General features: G+C 56.6%; 1 protein-coding gene across 1 annotated transcript; it reads right to left on the minus strand.

Annotated features, from left to right (window-relative positions):
• Nucleotides 1-2,647: 2,647 nt before the first annotated feature.
• Nucleotides 2,648-14,255, minus strand: DBF4B (DBF4 zinc finger B). Its single transcript, XM_054517431.1, is given in 11 exon segments — nt 2,648-4,429; nt 4,863-4,976; nt 5,597-5,723; nt 5,847-5,963; nt 6,826-6,868; nt 8,723-8,759; nt 9,447-9,517; nt 10,329-10,398; nt 10,982-11,032; nt 12,565-12,756; nt 14,145-14,255. Coding segments are annotated over 11 exon segments (2,247 nt in total). The 3' UTR covers nt 2,648-3,115.
• Between the last annotated feature and the right edge of the window lie 76 nt (nt 14,256-14,331).

A 14,331-nucleotide genomic window follows, 5' to 3' on the forward strand; every position in this document is an offset into this window, starting at 1 on the left:
CGGGCCGGCAGCGCCGCCCCCGCCCCGCCCGCACGCGGCCCCGGGCCCGCCGGACCGGACCGGCACCGGCACCGGCAGCGCCGGCAGCGGCACCGGCAGCGCCGCCCCGGGCCCGCCCCGCCCCGCCCGGCCCCGCCGCCCCCGGTACCGGCCCCTTCCACCCTCCCCGCCCCGGCTGCCGCAGCGCCGCTGGCACCCGCGGCACTGCAGCACCGGAGCCCCGCTGGCATCGCCCCCAAACCGGCAGCACCCCGGCCGGTACCGGAGGAGCCGGTGCCATCACCCCCCGGAATGGTACCGGAGCCCCCCGGGCCGGCGCTGGGCATCCCGCACCAGCAGCGACCGCCGGTGTCAGACCCCCCCCAGCCGGACCAGACTGTGTCCCCCCACAGCCACCGGCACAGGGACACCAGGACGAGAGCTCCTGAGCCAATACTGGAACCCCAGGACAGAATCAAATCCCCCTCAGCCACTGCTGCCCCCCAGCCAGTGCAGGATCCCCACACCAGTACCAGCCCCTGCAGCCAGCCTCAAACCCTCCCAACACCAGTACCAGGCTCCCCAGCCAGCCCCAACCCTCCCAACACCAGTACCAGGCTCCCCAGCCAGTTCAGGGCCTCCAGTTGGGACTGGAAGCCCCCAGTCTGCACCGTGGCCCCCTCAGCTGGTACCGAGTCCCTGACTTGTCCCCAGCTGGTCCCCAGCCAGTCCCAGAGCCCCTGCAGATTGTCCTGGTGCTGCCAACCAGTACCAGGACCCACACCATTATTAGACCCCCCCAAATGGGACTGAAGCCCCCAACCAGCACCACCCTCCCAGCTGGAACTGAGCCCTGCCTGGTGCCAGGGCTGGTGCTGGCTGTGGCAGCCCCCTGTGCCAAGGGGATGGTGCTGGAGCCAGGGAGTGCTGGTGCCCACAGCAGTGGGCACACGGGGCTGAACTCCCAGTTCACATCCCTCACCCTCCTCCAGGACAACTTTTTTGGACCTTTTTGGCCCATTTTGTGTTATGGTTCCAAGCCCTTCTGAGCTCGGCCTGTTATCCCCAGTACTGGCAGAGCCATCAGGAACTGGAACCTGAGAGGCAGCTGCACAAGAGGGGCTCCAGCACCTTCTCAGCCACACTCAGGGGGTTTCTGGCTGGCAAATGGTCCTTTCCAGGCAGATCAGCATGGGGCAGGCAGGGCTCCCACACTGGGACCTGCTGCCCTTGGACCTTCCTCTTCCTCCATGCAGCGAGGGGAGGAACTGCAGCATCAGGTGCAGCAGAGATGATCCAGCACCTGCTTGGCTCCTCAGGAGCTCTGAGGCTGCCAGCCCGAGGGGGACAGTCCCTCCCGGTGCCCCTCTGGTGCTCTTCAGCACCACAGGGACAATGAGGTGCTCAGCAGGGTGCACCTATACCTGGTAGCAGGGAACAGCTGTTCACTGGAAGATGTCCCTGCCCCGGGCAGGGGGATGGATGAGCTTTAAGTCTCTTCCAAGATTCTCCATCTCCAGCCTGAACATCTCATCCAAGGCCTACAGGGTGCCCAAGGGGCCATGAAGCAGCTGCTTCAGTCCCTCAGAGCAGGGTGTAAGTCACTGGTCAGCACGAGGAGGGGGCAGATGCCACTTGGGGGTCCCTCTCCCCTCCCTGGAAGGGTCAGGCTTGGTGAAACACAACTGCTGATCTCCCAGGTCAGCTACCATGAGGTAACCAGTGTCCACAGGGTCACCTGGAGCTCTGGACACACAGACCAAGGGCCTGGAGGGGCCATTCCCCTGTCCCCAGGGCACCCTCTTTGCTGTCTGAGGGCACAGAGCTGGGCACTCCCTCCAGGAGGCTGAGCCCACCAGGCCAGGGGCTGCTTGGTGCTCCAAGCCCCCCTCTCCCTCTCCCCAGGGATCACCATCCTGCTGGGCCAGCCTGTGGCTGCAGGGACAGCTCCATGGCAGAACCCTGAGCCCAGTGGGGTTTGATCAGCCCTTCATGACAGGGGCTGCAGCAGGTAAAGAACTGGAGTTTGGCTGTTGCACTGGAGAAGGATTCAGCTCAGAAGGAACCTCTGAAGCCCCATGTGCCCCAAGTCCCTGCTCCCACTACATGATCCCACTTCAAGCCTTCCCTTTGAGCCTGGAGTGAAGGAGGGAGTGTTGTCCTTCACTCAAGGACTGAACATCCCCAAGGACAGACAGACCCCACTCCTCTGGGTGCCTGGCCCAGGGCTGTCCCACCCTCCTGGGCCCTGAGCCTTTCCTTTTCCCAGCACACACCTGGAAGCAGCTTGACACCACAGAAGGGCTGGCTCCATTCTGCTTGGAACTGCCCTTCAAGAAGGCACAGGCTGCTTTAAACACTCCAGAACATCCTCCAGCCCATCCCTGACCTCCAGCCCTCAGCTCCATGCCCAGGAGAGGTGAACAGGCTCCTACCAGCTGCTCTCCAGGTTCTCCACACCCCTCCTTGCTGGGCCATCAGCCCTGCACGGGGTACAACAGCACAGATGGGGTGATGTTCTGGGGCTGGACAAACTGCTGTGCCCCCTTCAGCATGGTGCCCATTGCCCACAAAGCTCCTCCACCCAACCCTTACTGCTCTGCTCCTGCCTCCAGCTACATTCCCACAGTAAGGCAGAGCAGAATCTCATCCCTCCATTTTATTTCAAAGTTCAAAAGTTTGTAAAAAAAATCCCAAACAAGTTAAAACCACCTGAAAATAGGCAAAACCAACCCCCAGACCACAACAAGAGCACAAATCTCATGCCCATGACCCTCCTCTCAGTCTTTGCAGCTCTGGGAACCATGTGAGAGGAGGAACAGCTCTCCCTCTGGAAGGGTAAGGAGCACACAGCTGTTGGGTGGAGACTTCCAGAGGCACCACTGTGTCAGTGATGAGTCTTGTAAGGAATCAGAGGAATCTGCTGGCCCTAAACGTGGCCAGCAGAGAGGAGGGAAGATCACAGCCAAGGACAGGGAAGCCTCTGCATCCCCATCAATTCCCACCAGGAGAGCTGCCCAGGCTGCCAGTGCTGTCCTCACTCTTGGATGTCCCTCCTGGTCCTGACACGGAGGGTGCCTTGGTGAATCCCATCCCAGCTCCCACTGAGGCTCCAGAGAGCAGCCTGGAGGTGGTTTTAGCTGCCAAACAACGTTCCAAGTATGGGGAAAGAGGCTCCTCGGGTCTCCGTGCAGCAGTTGCTGCAGCTCTTGTCCAGCTCCGCCTCCCTGAGCACGGAGCAGAGCTGAGACTCGTACCCGCTGTCCCTCACCCTGCCCCGGGGCTGCTGCTGCAAGTCCCTGTCCCCAGCTGGAATCCTGCAGCCCTGGACACCCGGGAGGCTGGGGAGCAGCTGCACATCCCAGTCTGACTGCAGGGAGCTCCTGCTGAAGCCGGGAGCAGCCTCGGGGCTCTGGGGAGCAGGCAGGAGGAGGCCGGGAGCTCCAGGGGCTGCTGCCTCTGCTGCCCTGACACAGCAGCAACATCTGGCTGCAGCCACAGGCAGCGTGGGAGAGGGCAGGCAGCCAGCAGGGCAGCTGGTCCTGCTCGTTGTGCCCTCCAGAGCAGGCCTGTTCCCATCCCTGGGTGTGCTGTCACTGTCCCCTCCGTGCTGCTTCCCCTGGGATCTGTCCCTGCTCCGGCCACGCTCGCTGGCAGTGCTGGCTCCAGCTGCCTCCCCAGCATCCCAACCTGCAGCCACTGCTCCTGGGGATCCTGTCTGGGATACAGGGTCCCCAGGGCTCTCACGCAGGCACAGATCCAAAGCAAAGGAGCTGTGAGGTCTGCTGGAGAGCTCTGTGCCCAGGGGCAGGCTGCCAGTGCCCCCCTCAGCGGGCAGGGCTGGCTCAGACACCTGCCCTGCACCCTGTGCCCCCATCCCACCACCCACCAGCTCCATCTGCTCACCCAGGGGGGACAGGCCAGAACCCAGCTCCAGCCTGGGCCTCTTTCCCAGCTGGGAGCTGTGTGTGGAGCACAGCTGGCGCTTCCTGGAGGCAGGCTGGGCTTGGGGAGGGTGGCTGACAGGTTCACATGAAGAAGCCACTGCCTCTCTGACAGGAGTAGGTGCTGCACGAGGCCCCCAGCCCAGCTCAGGAGCCAAAGCTAAACCTGAAGCCCCCAGCCCAGCCTCCCCCATGGTACCATGGGCAGCACAGACCCCTCTGCTGAGCCCTGCTCCCCTTGGCAGCTGCAGGGAGCTGTGCTTTGACAAGTCCCCTCCTCCTCTGGGATCTGTGACCCTGTCCCTGAGCAGGCAGGGGTAATGTCCCTGGGTCTTCAGGCCATGATCCAGCTCTGTGTCTGTTATCAGTTCCACAGCATCCTGCTCAGGCTGCTCCCCTTCCTTTCCCAGCTCTGCTGGCAGCAGCTTCATTCCTCCAGTGCTGTGTGCTTGAGGCACTACACGTTCATGTGCCAGGCAGGACCTGGGAGGAACCATCAGTTAATGCTCACCCAGCCCCAGCAACACTCCCCCCAGGGAGACAAGGCCTCTCCCCTGCAGTGCAGGGTGTTTGCAGCCCTTGCTCAGGAGCAGGGAAGCAGCTTTAGCCTGGTGAGGCTCAGAATGACTCTGCTGCTGGCAGAGATGGGCAGCACAAGGGATCTCAGCCCAGTGCTCAGGCACAGGGGGGGCTACAGAGCAGCAGGGACAGAAGAGGCAGGCTCAGCTGCCCTTTCTAGTGTAGGAGGCACCAGGAGCCCATGGGGAGCTCCCTGAAGGAGAAACCCCATGGAAATGCAGGAAAATCTGCCATGGTTTGTTTAAGCTTTGCCAAGCAGGTGCTTCAGCCTCTGATCCCCAGGCACAGGGACCCCATTCCATGGATGTGCCATGTGCACCCTGCTGCCTTTGGGCTCCAGGAGTTCCCAGATCTCCAGACTTACTTGGCTGAGGCCTCCACGAAGCTGTTGGTGAGCTGGGAGATGACTCGATCCACAGGGATGTACTGGGAGCTGTCCTGGGCAAACCTCTGGTGCTGGGGGCTCTGGAGATGCTGGAAGGTGGCAGAGGCCCTTTAACAACACTCAAAGCTTTGCCAGGAGGGGAATTTGCAGTAACAGGCACTGCCCACAGCCTAACAGACCAGAGGGCAAAGGGACAGAGCCAGTGTCTGCCAGGTTTGGGAACACACAGTGTCCTGTTCCCTGCTCCTGCTGATGAGGAGGCTGTGTCTGGATCCAAGAGCAGCCCACAGCCTCCCCAGCAGCAGGAAATAGACTCCACCACCATTGTCTGGCAGTAACAGCTGGGCTCTGAAAGCCCCCTTGCTTGGCACCTTCCAGGAGATAAAAAACCTCCTCCCACCTTTTCAATCTGCCTGTGCCCCATGGCTGCCATGGAACAGCCTCTTCACCTTATGGATGATGTAATAGGATGGTCCTAAAAGCTCTTGCACCCCAAGAGAGGAGCATGTTGTGCTCCAGCCTTCCAACCCCCCGTGCTCTGACCTGCTGCTCTGGGCACACCACGTTCCCACCTCAGAGGCAGATCCTGCTGGATGCAGCAATTCCTCCTGAAGGAGCTCACAGTGCTAACGAGCATGACACAATTAATAAAGCCTCTGAGTGCTCCCCACAACTCTTACAAGGAGCCAGCTCCCAGGGGAACCTTTACCTTCTGCAGCTCTTCAAAGGGCTCTTGGCAGCACTCACAAAACCCCCTCCTTTTCCTGGGCACGGTGACGTGTGTGGAGCAGGGGCTCTTCCCCCCAGCGCTGTGCAGGGCACAGCCCTCAGCACCCCTGCAAGGGACAGCACAGGGTCACCCTGTGCCCACACTCAAAGCCTGGTGGCTCCCAGAGCCCAGGAACCAGCAGTGAGCAGGAGCAGGGTTAAACACTTGCACAGAAGGAGCTGCAGCCTACCTGGCTTGGCAGGAATTGGAGAGGCTTTTCGGAGGCTCAAATGGGCTGGAGCTTTTGGGTGCCAGGAAGTTGAGGGTAGGAAAGCTTTGGAATTGGTGGTGGAAGGGCCTGAATTGCCTGGAAGCAGCAGATCAGGACATCAGACTCATGGCAGTGCTGGCAAGGCTTCAGAGCTGTCCCTCCTGTAGCCTGGAGGGGCCCAAGGTGCCACCTCATTCATGGTGAGATGCTGCCCAGTGCTCTTCTGTGGCTGTGCCAGAGCTCCCATTTCTGACTTCACATGAGAATGAAACTCTCATTTCATTTAACACATTTAAAGTGTTAAAACCAGTTCCCAGTAACAGCCCCAATGGGGCATGTGTTGGACAGAAAGCAAATTTGCCTGCTCAGCCCAAATTCCATTTTTTGCCCCAGCTCAGAGCAGTGCAAAATTTCCAGCTACCCCACTGCACAGGAGGGTTTTGATTCCCACATCTCTCCCCTCACACTTCATTGCATGCAGCATGTAAACCCCAATAGCTGACTCTTAATTGAGATGCCTTAAATGTTGCCTTTGGAATAATTAATTGGCCCCATGGATGCTGGTAGAGTTACAGACTCCACAGAAACACCCCAGGGATCAGGTCCCCTGTGCCCAAGGCTGTCCTCAAGTTACAGGCCCTGACCTCCTGTGCTTCAATCTCACTCCTCTCTGCTGAGGGCTTGGGTGGATTAAGTGACCTGCTGAGGATCACACGGGGATTCTGAGCAAGGAAGGAAACTGCTGTCAAGTCTCGTTTAACACCTTTTCTCTCCCTGACACACAAGACACCTGGATTGTTCCTCTAAACTCCATCTGCCTCCCTCTAGGAGAGAATCAACTTCCCAGTGTGGAACAGGGTCTGCACAGAAGCCAGGGCAGCCTCATGGGCAGGAATGAAACCACGGAAGGAGAGACCCCGAGGTTTTAGGGCAGGATATTTAGAAAGGTCTCATTTACCTGCTCTGGTCTTCAACTTTCAGAAAAGGGGGCTTCAATTTTCCTGCCAGAGAGAAACCTGGTTAGTTTTTCTGGTCAAATTCTCTACTTAGTCACTCATTCCCCAACAGAACTGGGCTCCAGAGCTGAGTGCATCAGAACTTCTGGCACTGGTGAATGCCAAGTGGTGGCCAAGCACAGACAAAACAGCTCTAGGTGACCCCTAGCAGCCCTGGCCCAAGTGTGCAGTGGGGTGACCAAACCCCAGGCAGCCCAACCATGGGACATTTCCACCTTTGGAAGAGTATTCAGCCATCCCCTCACATCTTTAATGCCTCCTCAGTCCTACAGCCACTGGCCTAACCCTGAGCCTTCTGACTCCAACCCCAAGAATTGTCACACAAACCCCCCCACAATGTGCCACTGAGTATGAGGAGGGAACTCAGCAACTGCCGCAGCTGCTGCACTGGCTCAGAGCTCTGCAACAACTCCCAGCACCTTTTCCTCCATTCACCCTGCCTCAAGTGCAGAGCCTGGCTCAGGCCAGGATGGGGATGTCAAAGCAGCAAGAGATGCTGGAGACAAACCAAGGTGCTGCCAGCCAAGCCTGGCACCAGGACACTACTGGAGAGCAGGATCTGGCCTCTGCTCAGTTCCCAAGGAGGGCAAACAGCAGCTTTGCTTCCTTTGGAGAGCAAGAACAGAGCAAAAGAACCTCAGCAGTGCATTGAGGGAAAATGTTTTCAGAGCCAAGCTGGGAGGGGAGGTTCCAAGGTCCCTCCTGTCCTGCAGGTACGTTCCACTCACATTACGCTCACCTTGGAAACCTGAGTCCTGATCTGGCTAAGAAACAAAAAACACCAAGGTGTTCCCACAAGGCATCTGCCTGACCCTGAAACCAAGCCTCTCCTGCCTCCCTCATGGCCTCTGAAGGGCGAGGAGTTTTGTTTTCTTGCGATCCTGGCACTCAGTGCTATTTTTTCCAAAGATATTTCACCCTCCTTCCCCAGAAAGGCTGAGCCCACCTGTCCTCACCAGCCTCACCCTCTGCTTGCCTCAAATGTGCTGCTACGTCACTGGAGCTGCTATTTCAGTACAGGATCAAGTTTTTTCCATGCAAACACTGCCAAATGCTCAGCACTTCTGAGAGAGAGGCCACGTGCAGGCCCCAGATCCAGCTCAGATGGGTGAGTGATCCCAGCAGTGAAAATGGCTCCAATGCCACTGCGAGACCTCAGAGCGTGCCCAGCACAGGTCTCAGAGCTTTCAGGCACAATCTGCCACATCCAACAGCTTCTTGAGCCTTTCTTCAGCACCTTCCCCTCACCCCAAACTGGGAAACAACTCCCAAGTGTGTCTCACACACCACCCAGGCTGGAGTCTGCTCCAAACTGACACAAGTCGCAGACCAGCTGACGTCAGCAGTGCCAATTTCAGCCCCATAATTGGCTCTTGTCTAATTGCAGATGAGATGAAAACCTGGCTGTTCCCCCTCCCTCCTCCCTGCCAGAGCCATCCCCAGCTCAGTGTCTCAGCAGCACATCTCAGCCCAACAGAAGTGAGTGGGCTGGGAGGAACACGCTCTCCTCTGCAGGATGCATTATTCCTCAAAACCTCCCTGGAGCTGCTGGATTCAATGAGCAGCAGCACTGTTCTCAGGTGCCTTGGGATTCTGGGAGCTGGCAGCAAAGGGTTTTTAGGATTTTTAAACATACTGTGACATCAAAGGTCCTCAGCTGTCCTGGGAGGCTGCAGCCAGACTCCAACAAGGAGTGACAGAGCCCAATCAAGGGAACTGCCTAAAGAGATGGCATATTTTGGGATTGCCAAAGGTTTTGATGTATTTCAAATTCTAAATGAGGCTTCTCCAAGCAGCTCCACATCTGAGCATAAACAGCAGCACAACATCCAGGCCTACCTTTGTGAATTTTGGATCTGGAGGCAGGGCATTTCACCTAGAGAAAAAAGGGACACATTCAGCATGGGAGCAGCACGGGCAGAGCTGCAGTTACAGATCCCAGAGCAGCAGCAGCCTCACCCCACTTCAGAGCTCCTGTACCACCTAGAGCACCTCCCCTCATTCTGCCTCCCAAGTTACCCAGGGTTAGTTGAAATACAACACAAAGGCTGCCATGCCCTGTCCTTACATCCCACCTTCCCTCTGACCTCCCCAATGCATTAACCAATCCTTTGGTGAGCCAGTGTACCAGCCACATCATCCACATCATCATCATCTTTGATTTGCTTGTGTGTGTGGTTTTTGCTTTCCCAACTAAATCACCTTTATCTCAATCCATGAGCTTTCTCAGTTTTTCTCTCCCAGTCCTCTCCCCATCCCAGGGGGATCCCAGAGGGTGGCTGTGTAGGGTTTAACCCATCTAAGGTTAAACCATCACCCTTAGGGTCAAAGTCAGCATCAGCTGTGCTATGAATGCTGATACTTAGCAACAGCTGCCTCATTCTCAGCTGGATTTACCCCCAACTTTACAAAACTAAAAATTCTTTGATTCTTTTCATCTTCACCACTAACACAAGCACCAGATTGGATCCAGCACCTCCCTGACTGGTCCACTGGCACTGAAGCTGCTACAAGGACTGTTCAAACCCTGAACTGCTGAAATTGGCTGCAGGTAAGATGTTACCTCTGTCTTCTGGCACTGCTTCCTTGCTCCTGAGATGGCTCGCAGCAGCTGCTGGGCATAGGACAACATTTCTGTGCAGGTGGGATGTCAAAGAGCCAAAGCTGAGCCAGGGAAGGGAGCTGTTCCCCTCAGAGTGCAGCCCACCCCCCATGGCACTGGGAAAAGCCGGAGCCTGCAGCCCCTGGCAGAGCAGGAATGGTCCAAGATGAAGCCAAGAGAACATTTTGAGGGACAGCCCCTCTGTTTGCTCTCTAGCAGAGCTGGAGGCTGCTGGGGCTCTGCAGGAAGGAGACAGTGGCAGGAGCTGTGCAGCACACAGAGCAGAGCCCAGGGACATGAACCAGACAGGCTCAGCCACAGCTGTATGTCACTGTCAGCAGACACTCAGGAACCTTTTACTCCACACCTATTTTTAGTATCAGAGTTCCACCATCTGCCTTTCCCATCACCCCCTCCCCATCCATCATGGGGACAGGAGGTGCCTTCCAGAACAGGTCCTCAAACACCAGCACTTCCTAATTAAACCCAACCAAATCCTGCCCTTCTCATGATTGTACTTCCAGGTTAATTAGTAAAAACAGTCTTTTTGGAACAAATTGAGGTACTGACCAAGATATTGACATTTCCTAATGTTCCACCTTCAGTAGATGACAATGTACCCCGTGTTTGCTGTTGCAAATGTGACAGTGGCACATTCTGTACACACAAATCTGGTGTTTGAGGGCAGGATGGCATCACTCAGCCAGGCCAGGATGGCATCACTCCAGGAGATTTGCTTGCAATTTCTTCCTTCTGTTCTACTTTTCTTACATCCCTTCTGCTCCACCTGTCTCCAAAATCCCTCACTCCCAGCAGCCTCTTGCACCCCACAGTGAAGGATACCATCCACATGCAGGATCTGGACTCCCCACAGGCGAGCGTTGGCGAGGATGCTGCTGCCACTGCAGGTGTCCTGCACAGAGAGGTTTGGCAAAGCCCAGCTCAAAGCACAGCTCAAAACTGAGCTCAGAGCCCTTCCTGCTGCCCAACTGACAGAGTGTGGCTGGTACTGAAATCAGGGCACAGCAGTAAAGGATGGAGCTCAATGCTTTATCCATCCCAAATTAACAGCAGCATCTTGGGCAGATGTTTAATCCCTGCTACAGCATGAGCCTCTAAGTAGGCACTGAGATTTATCTGGGGAAAGGACTGCAGGGGAGCCTTTGCCCCAGCTACATTGCTTTAGTTCTTTTTAGGCTAAAAATTCATCTAATAACAGGCCTTGTGTTAATAATTCTCCTGTGTTGAGCACCCAGATGGCTGGGACAGGCCTCAGAGGTACAACACTGGATGACATGGCTCCAGAAATAGCAGTGACCAGGAGCACTACACAACTTTCTGCAGGCCACAAGCAACTGCTTTGTGCCTTTCCCAGCCCCAGGATCTGCTCTGTCAGCAGGGCAGGGGCTCTGCAGGAAGGCTGGCACTGGTTCTGCTCTGCTCAGCAGAGCTCTGAGCACACCCAGCCCCAGCAGAGCCCATCCAAGGCTGCTCACCTGGTTCTTCATGGCCTTGTTCAGCAGCTCCTTCCCCCTGCTCAGCAGTGCCTGTGGAGAGAGGAGACATGAACAGGTCATGCAAAGAGCTGGAGAGCAACAATCCCTGGGGATGCCCAAAGAGCTGGAGAGCAACAATCCCCAAAGAGTTGGAGAGCAACAATCCCTGGGGATGCCCAAAGAGCTGGAGAGCAACAATCCCCAAAGAGTTGGAGAGCAACAACCCCTGGGGATGCCCAAAGAGCTGGAGAGTAACAACCCCTGGGGATGCCCACACTCTGCTGGGCTCATTCTCTGCCAGGGCAGAGAGCCTTTCAGAGAATGCAAACTGCAGAGAGAACCACTCAACTGCACCAGCAGCAGCAGCCAAGGCTTGGAATTATTGACCAGCAGGGAAATGAAAGCTCCAGAGTGAGCCAGGAGGGAGCAGCAATTTAGCTTGGAAAGTGCCTGCTGCATCATGGAATTGTTCAGGCTGGAAAAGCCCTGTAAGGTCATCAAGTCCAACTCCTCTCCAGCAGAGCCAAGGTCACCACTGACCCATGTCCCCAGGTGCCACATCCACAGAGTTTTTAAATCCCTGCAGGGATGGGGACTCCACCACTGCCCTGGGCAGCTGTGCCATGAAGCACAACCCCTTCCATGAAGGAGTTTTCCCTAAAATGCAATCTAAACCTGCCCAGCACAGCTTGAGGCCGTTTCCTCTTGTCCTGTCACTTGTTACCCAGGAGAAGTGACCAAGCCCCACCTGGCTACAACCTCCTGTCAGGGAGTTGTAGACAGATCAGGTCCCCCTGAGCCCCCTGTTCTGCAGGCATCTGAACATGCTGGCCAGGGTTAGGAACATCCTGGGAACTGAGCCAACAGTCTCAGCAGATTGGTTCAGCTCTGTAAGACAAGGGACAGTGCTGGGAGCCAGGACAGGGGACAAATCTGGGAGAAACCTCTGCAGCTCAGCTTTCCCACTGCAGGTGGTTCAGCTCCAGCTGGCAGAGATTCCCCAGGCCTGGACTGGGGCAGCTGCCTTTCCCCAGTCACAGCTTCCAGCAGACACCACATTCCAGGTGGGATGTTGGAACTTGGCCACAAGCATTTGTGAGCAGAAAGCCCAGCTCCAAAAGCAAATGGGACCAGGAGAAAAATGGGACCAGGAGAAGCCCCTTCATGCAGGAGGCCCTCATGGATCTCCTCCCAGGGTACAGGGGCCTTGCCCTGTGACTGTGAGTACCCAGAGTCTGCAATGTTTTTCCCTGTCTATATTTCTCTGGTTTTTCTCACCACACCTCTGTCTGTCCCCTCAGGAAGCCAGCCAAGGCCTCCACATCCCCTGCCATTCCAGATTTCCTTCATTACAGCCCAAAGCTGTGACATGCACAATGATGGCAGACACAAAGAACCAGAGTATGAATAAGGACAGCCAGGGAAACAGGAACAGAGCAGGGAAAAAACCACACAGAATATTTGCAGAAACAACTCCACCTTCCAAAACTGGCCCCAGATTCTGCCCTCCAGCCCCCTTGGACAAAACCTTTGTAGCTCTTACAGTGTATGGTGGCTTTGGACAAAACCTTTGTAGCTCTTACAGTGTATGGTGGCTTCTGTTGAGCTCTGGTTTGGGTTCCTTTGGGGACAGCAGGCACTGAGCTCGTGGATTTTGTGCTTTCTGCAGTTGGGCTGTTCTGCTTCTCGTCCTGAGCCCTGGGCTGGCCCCTCTTGGCCTCTCTGTTGCTGGACACCACACAGGTGACTTCTTTGCTGAGGAAGCTTTCTGTGACCTGCAGAGAGACAGAACAGAGCAGCTCTGCAAGGGCCTGACCCTGAGCTGACACAGCCCTGCTGAACAAAGCTGGGCTCATCTCCCACACAGCAGGGGCTGCCTGCAGCAATCACATTCCTTCTTTCATTCCACACCGACCAGGAGATCCTGTGATGCCCTAGAGATTCACTGCAAATAAACCCCAGAAATTCAGATCCAGATTTCCAGGACTCTGTCACCACCATCTACTCCTCACACAGTGCTTTCAAAAAAAAAAAAAAAAACCAAAAAAACCACCAATATCTGAGGAAAAGAGCCTGGACATCATGGATCAGCCTGGAGGAGCTCTGTCCTCAGGAGAGCATAACCAGTTTTAGAAAAATAAAGGAGAAAGGGAACAACTGGGCAAACAGCTCCACAGACAACAGGGCAGGAGGGAAGCAGAGAGATGAAACACATACACACAGCAGCACAGCAGTCTTTCCAGCACTGGTTGGATCTGGAACACCTGGAATGTTAGGAGGAAAAGGCCAGAAGACCTGGAACATTGGGAGGGAAGGAGGCTCTGGCCCCAGGAGAAAATAACCAGTTTTAGAAAAATAAAGGAGAAAGGGAACAACAGGGCAAGCAGCTCCAGAGAGGAAGGAGGGAAGCAGAGATGAAACACATACACACACACACACACACCAGTCCTTCCAGCACTGGTTGGACCTGGAACACCTGGAATGTTAGGAGGAAAAGGCCAGAACAGCTGAAATGTTGGGAGGAAAGGGCCAGAACGCCTAGAACATTGGGAGGGAAAGGCCAGAAGACCTGGAACACTGGGAGGGAAAGAGGCTCTGTCCCCAGGAGAAAATAACCAGTTGTAGAAAAATAAAAGAGGAAGGGAACAACAGGGCAAGCAGCTCCACAGACAACAGGGCAGGAGGGAAGCAGAAACACATACACACAGCAGTCCTTCCAGCACTGGTTGGACCTGGAACAGCCGGAATGTTGGGAGGGAAAGGGCCAGAACAGCCGGAATGTTTGGAGGGAAAGGGCCAGAACAGCCGGAATGCTGGGAGGGAAAGGGCCAGAACAGCCGGAATGCTGGGAGGGAAAGGGCCAGAACAGCCGGAATGTTGGGAGGGAAAGGGCCAGAACAGCCGGAATGTTGGGAGGGAAAGGCCGATCCCGAGCCCAGGGACCCCTCGAGGGCCGGAGCGCGGGGACAGGGGCGACCTCCACCAGCCCCGCTGCGGGGGGAGCCGGGAAGGGAACCGGCCCACCAGAAAAACAAAAAAATCAGGAAACATTAAAAAAATGAGCAGAGTCAGAAAAGGGGCGAGGCCACCCCAAGACACCCCCCTAGAGCCCCCCGCCGTCCCGGGTCACCCCCAGCCCCTCACAGCCCCGGCCCACGCTCACCCCACCGAGCCGCCCGATGGCCTCTGCCAGGTCCCGGGCGCTGCGGCCGCTGGGCAGGTCCAGGTAGAAGGACTGTCCGCGGAGGGGCCGAGGGGAGGCCGTGCTGGCCATGGCCCTGCCCGGCTCGGAGCCCGCCGCTTGTCCGTGTTTAAATTCCGCCGCCCGCCCCGCCCCGCACGGCGGCCGC

This window comes from Molothrus ater, chromosome 27, assembly GCF_012460135.2.
Source record: "Molothrus ater isolate BHLD 08-10-18 breed brown headed cowbird chromosome 27, BPBGC_Mater_1.1, whole genome shotgun sequence".
Lineage (NCBI taxonomy): Eukaryota > Metazoa > Chordata > Aves > Passeriformes > Icteridae > Molothrus > Molothrus ater.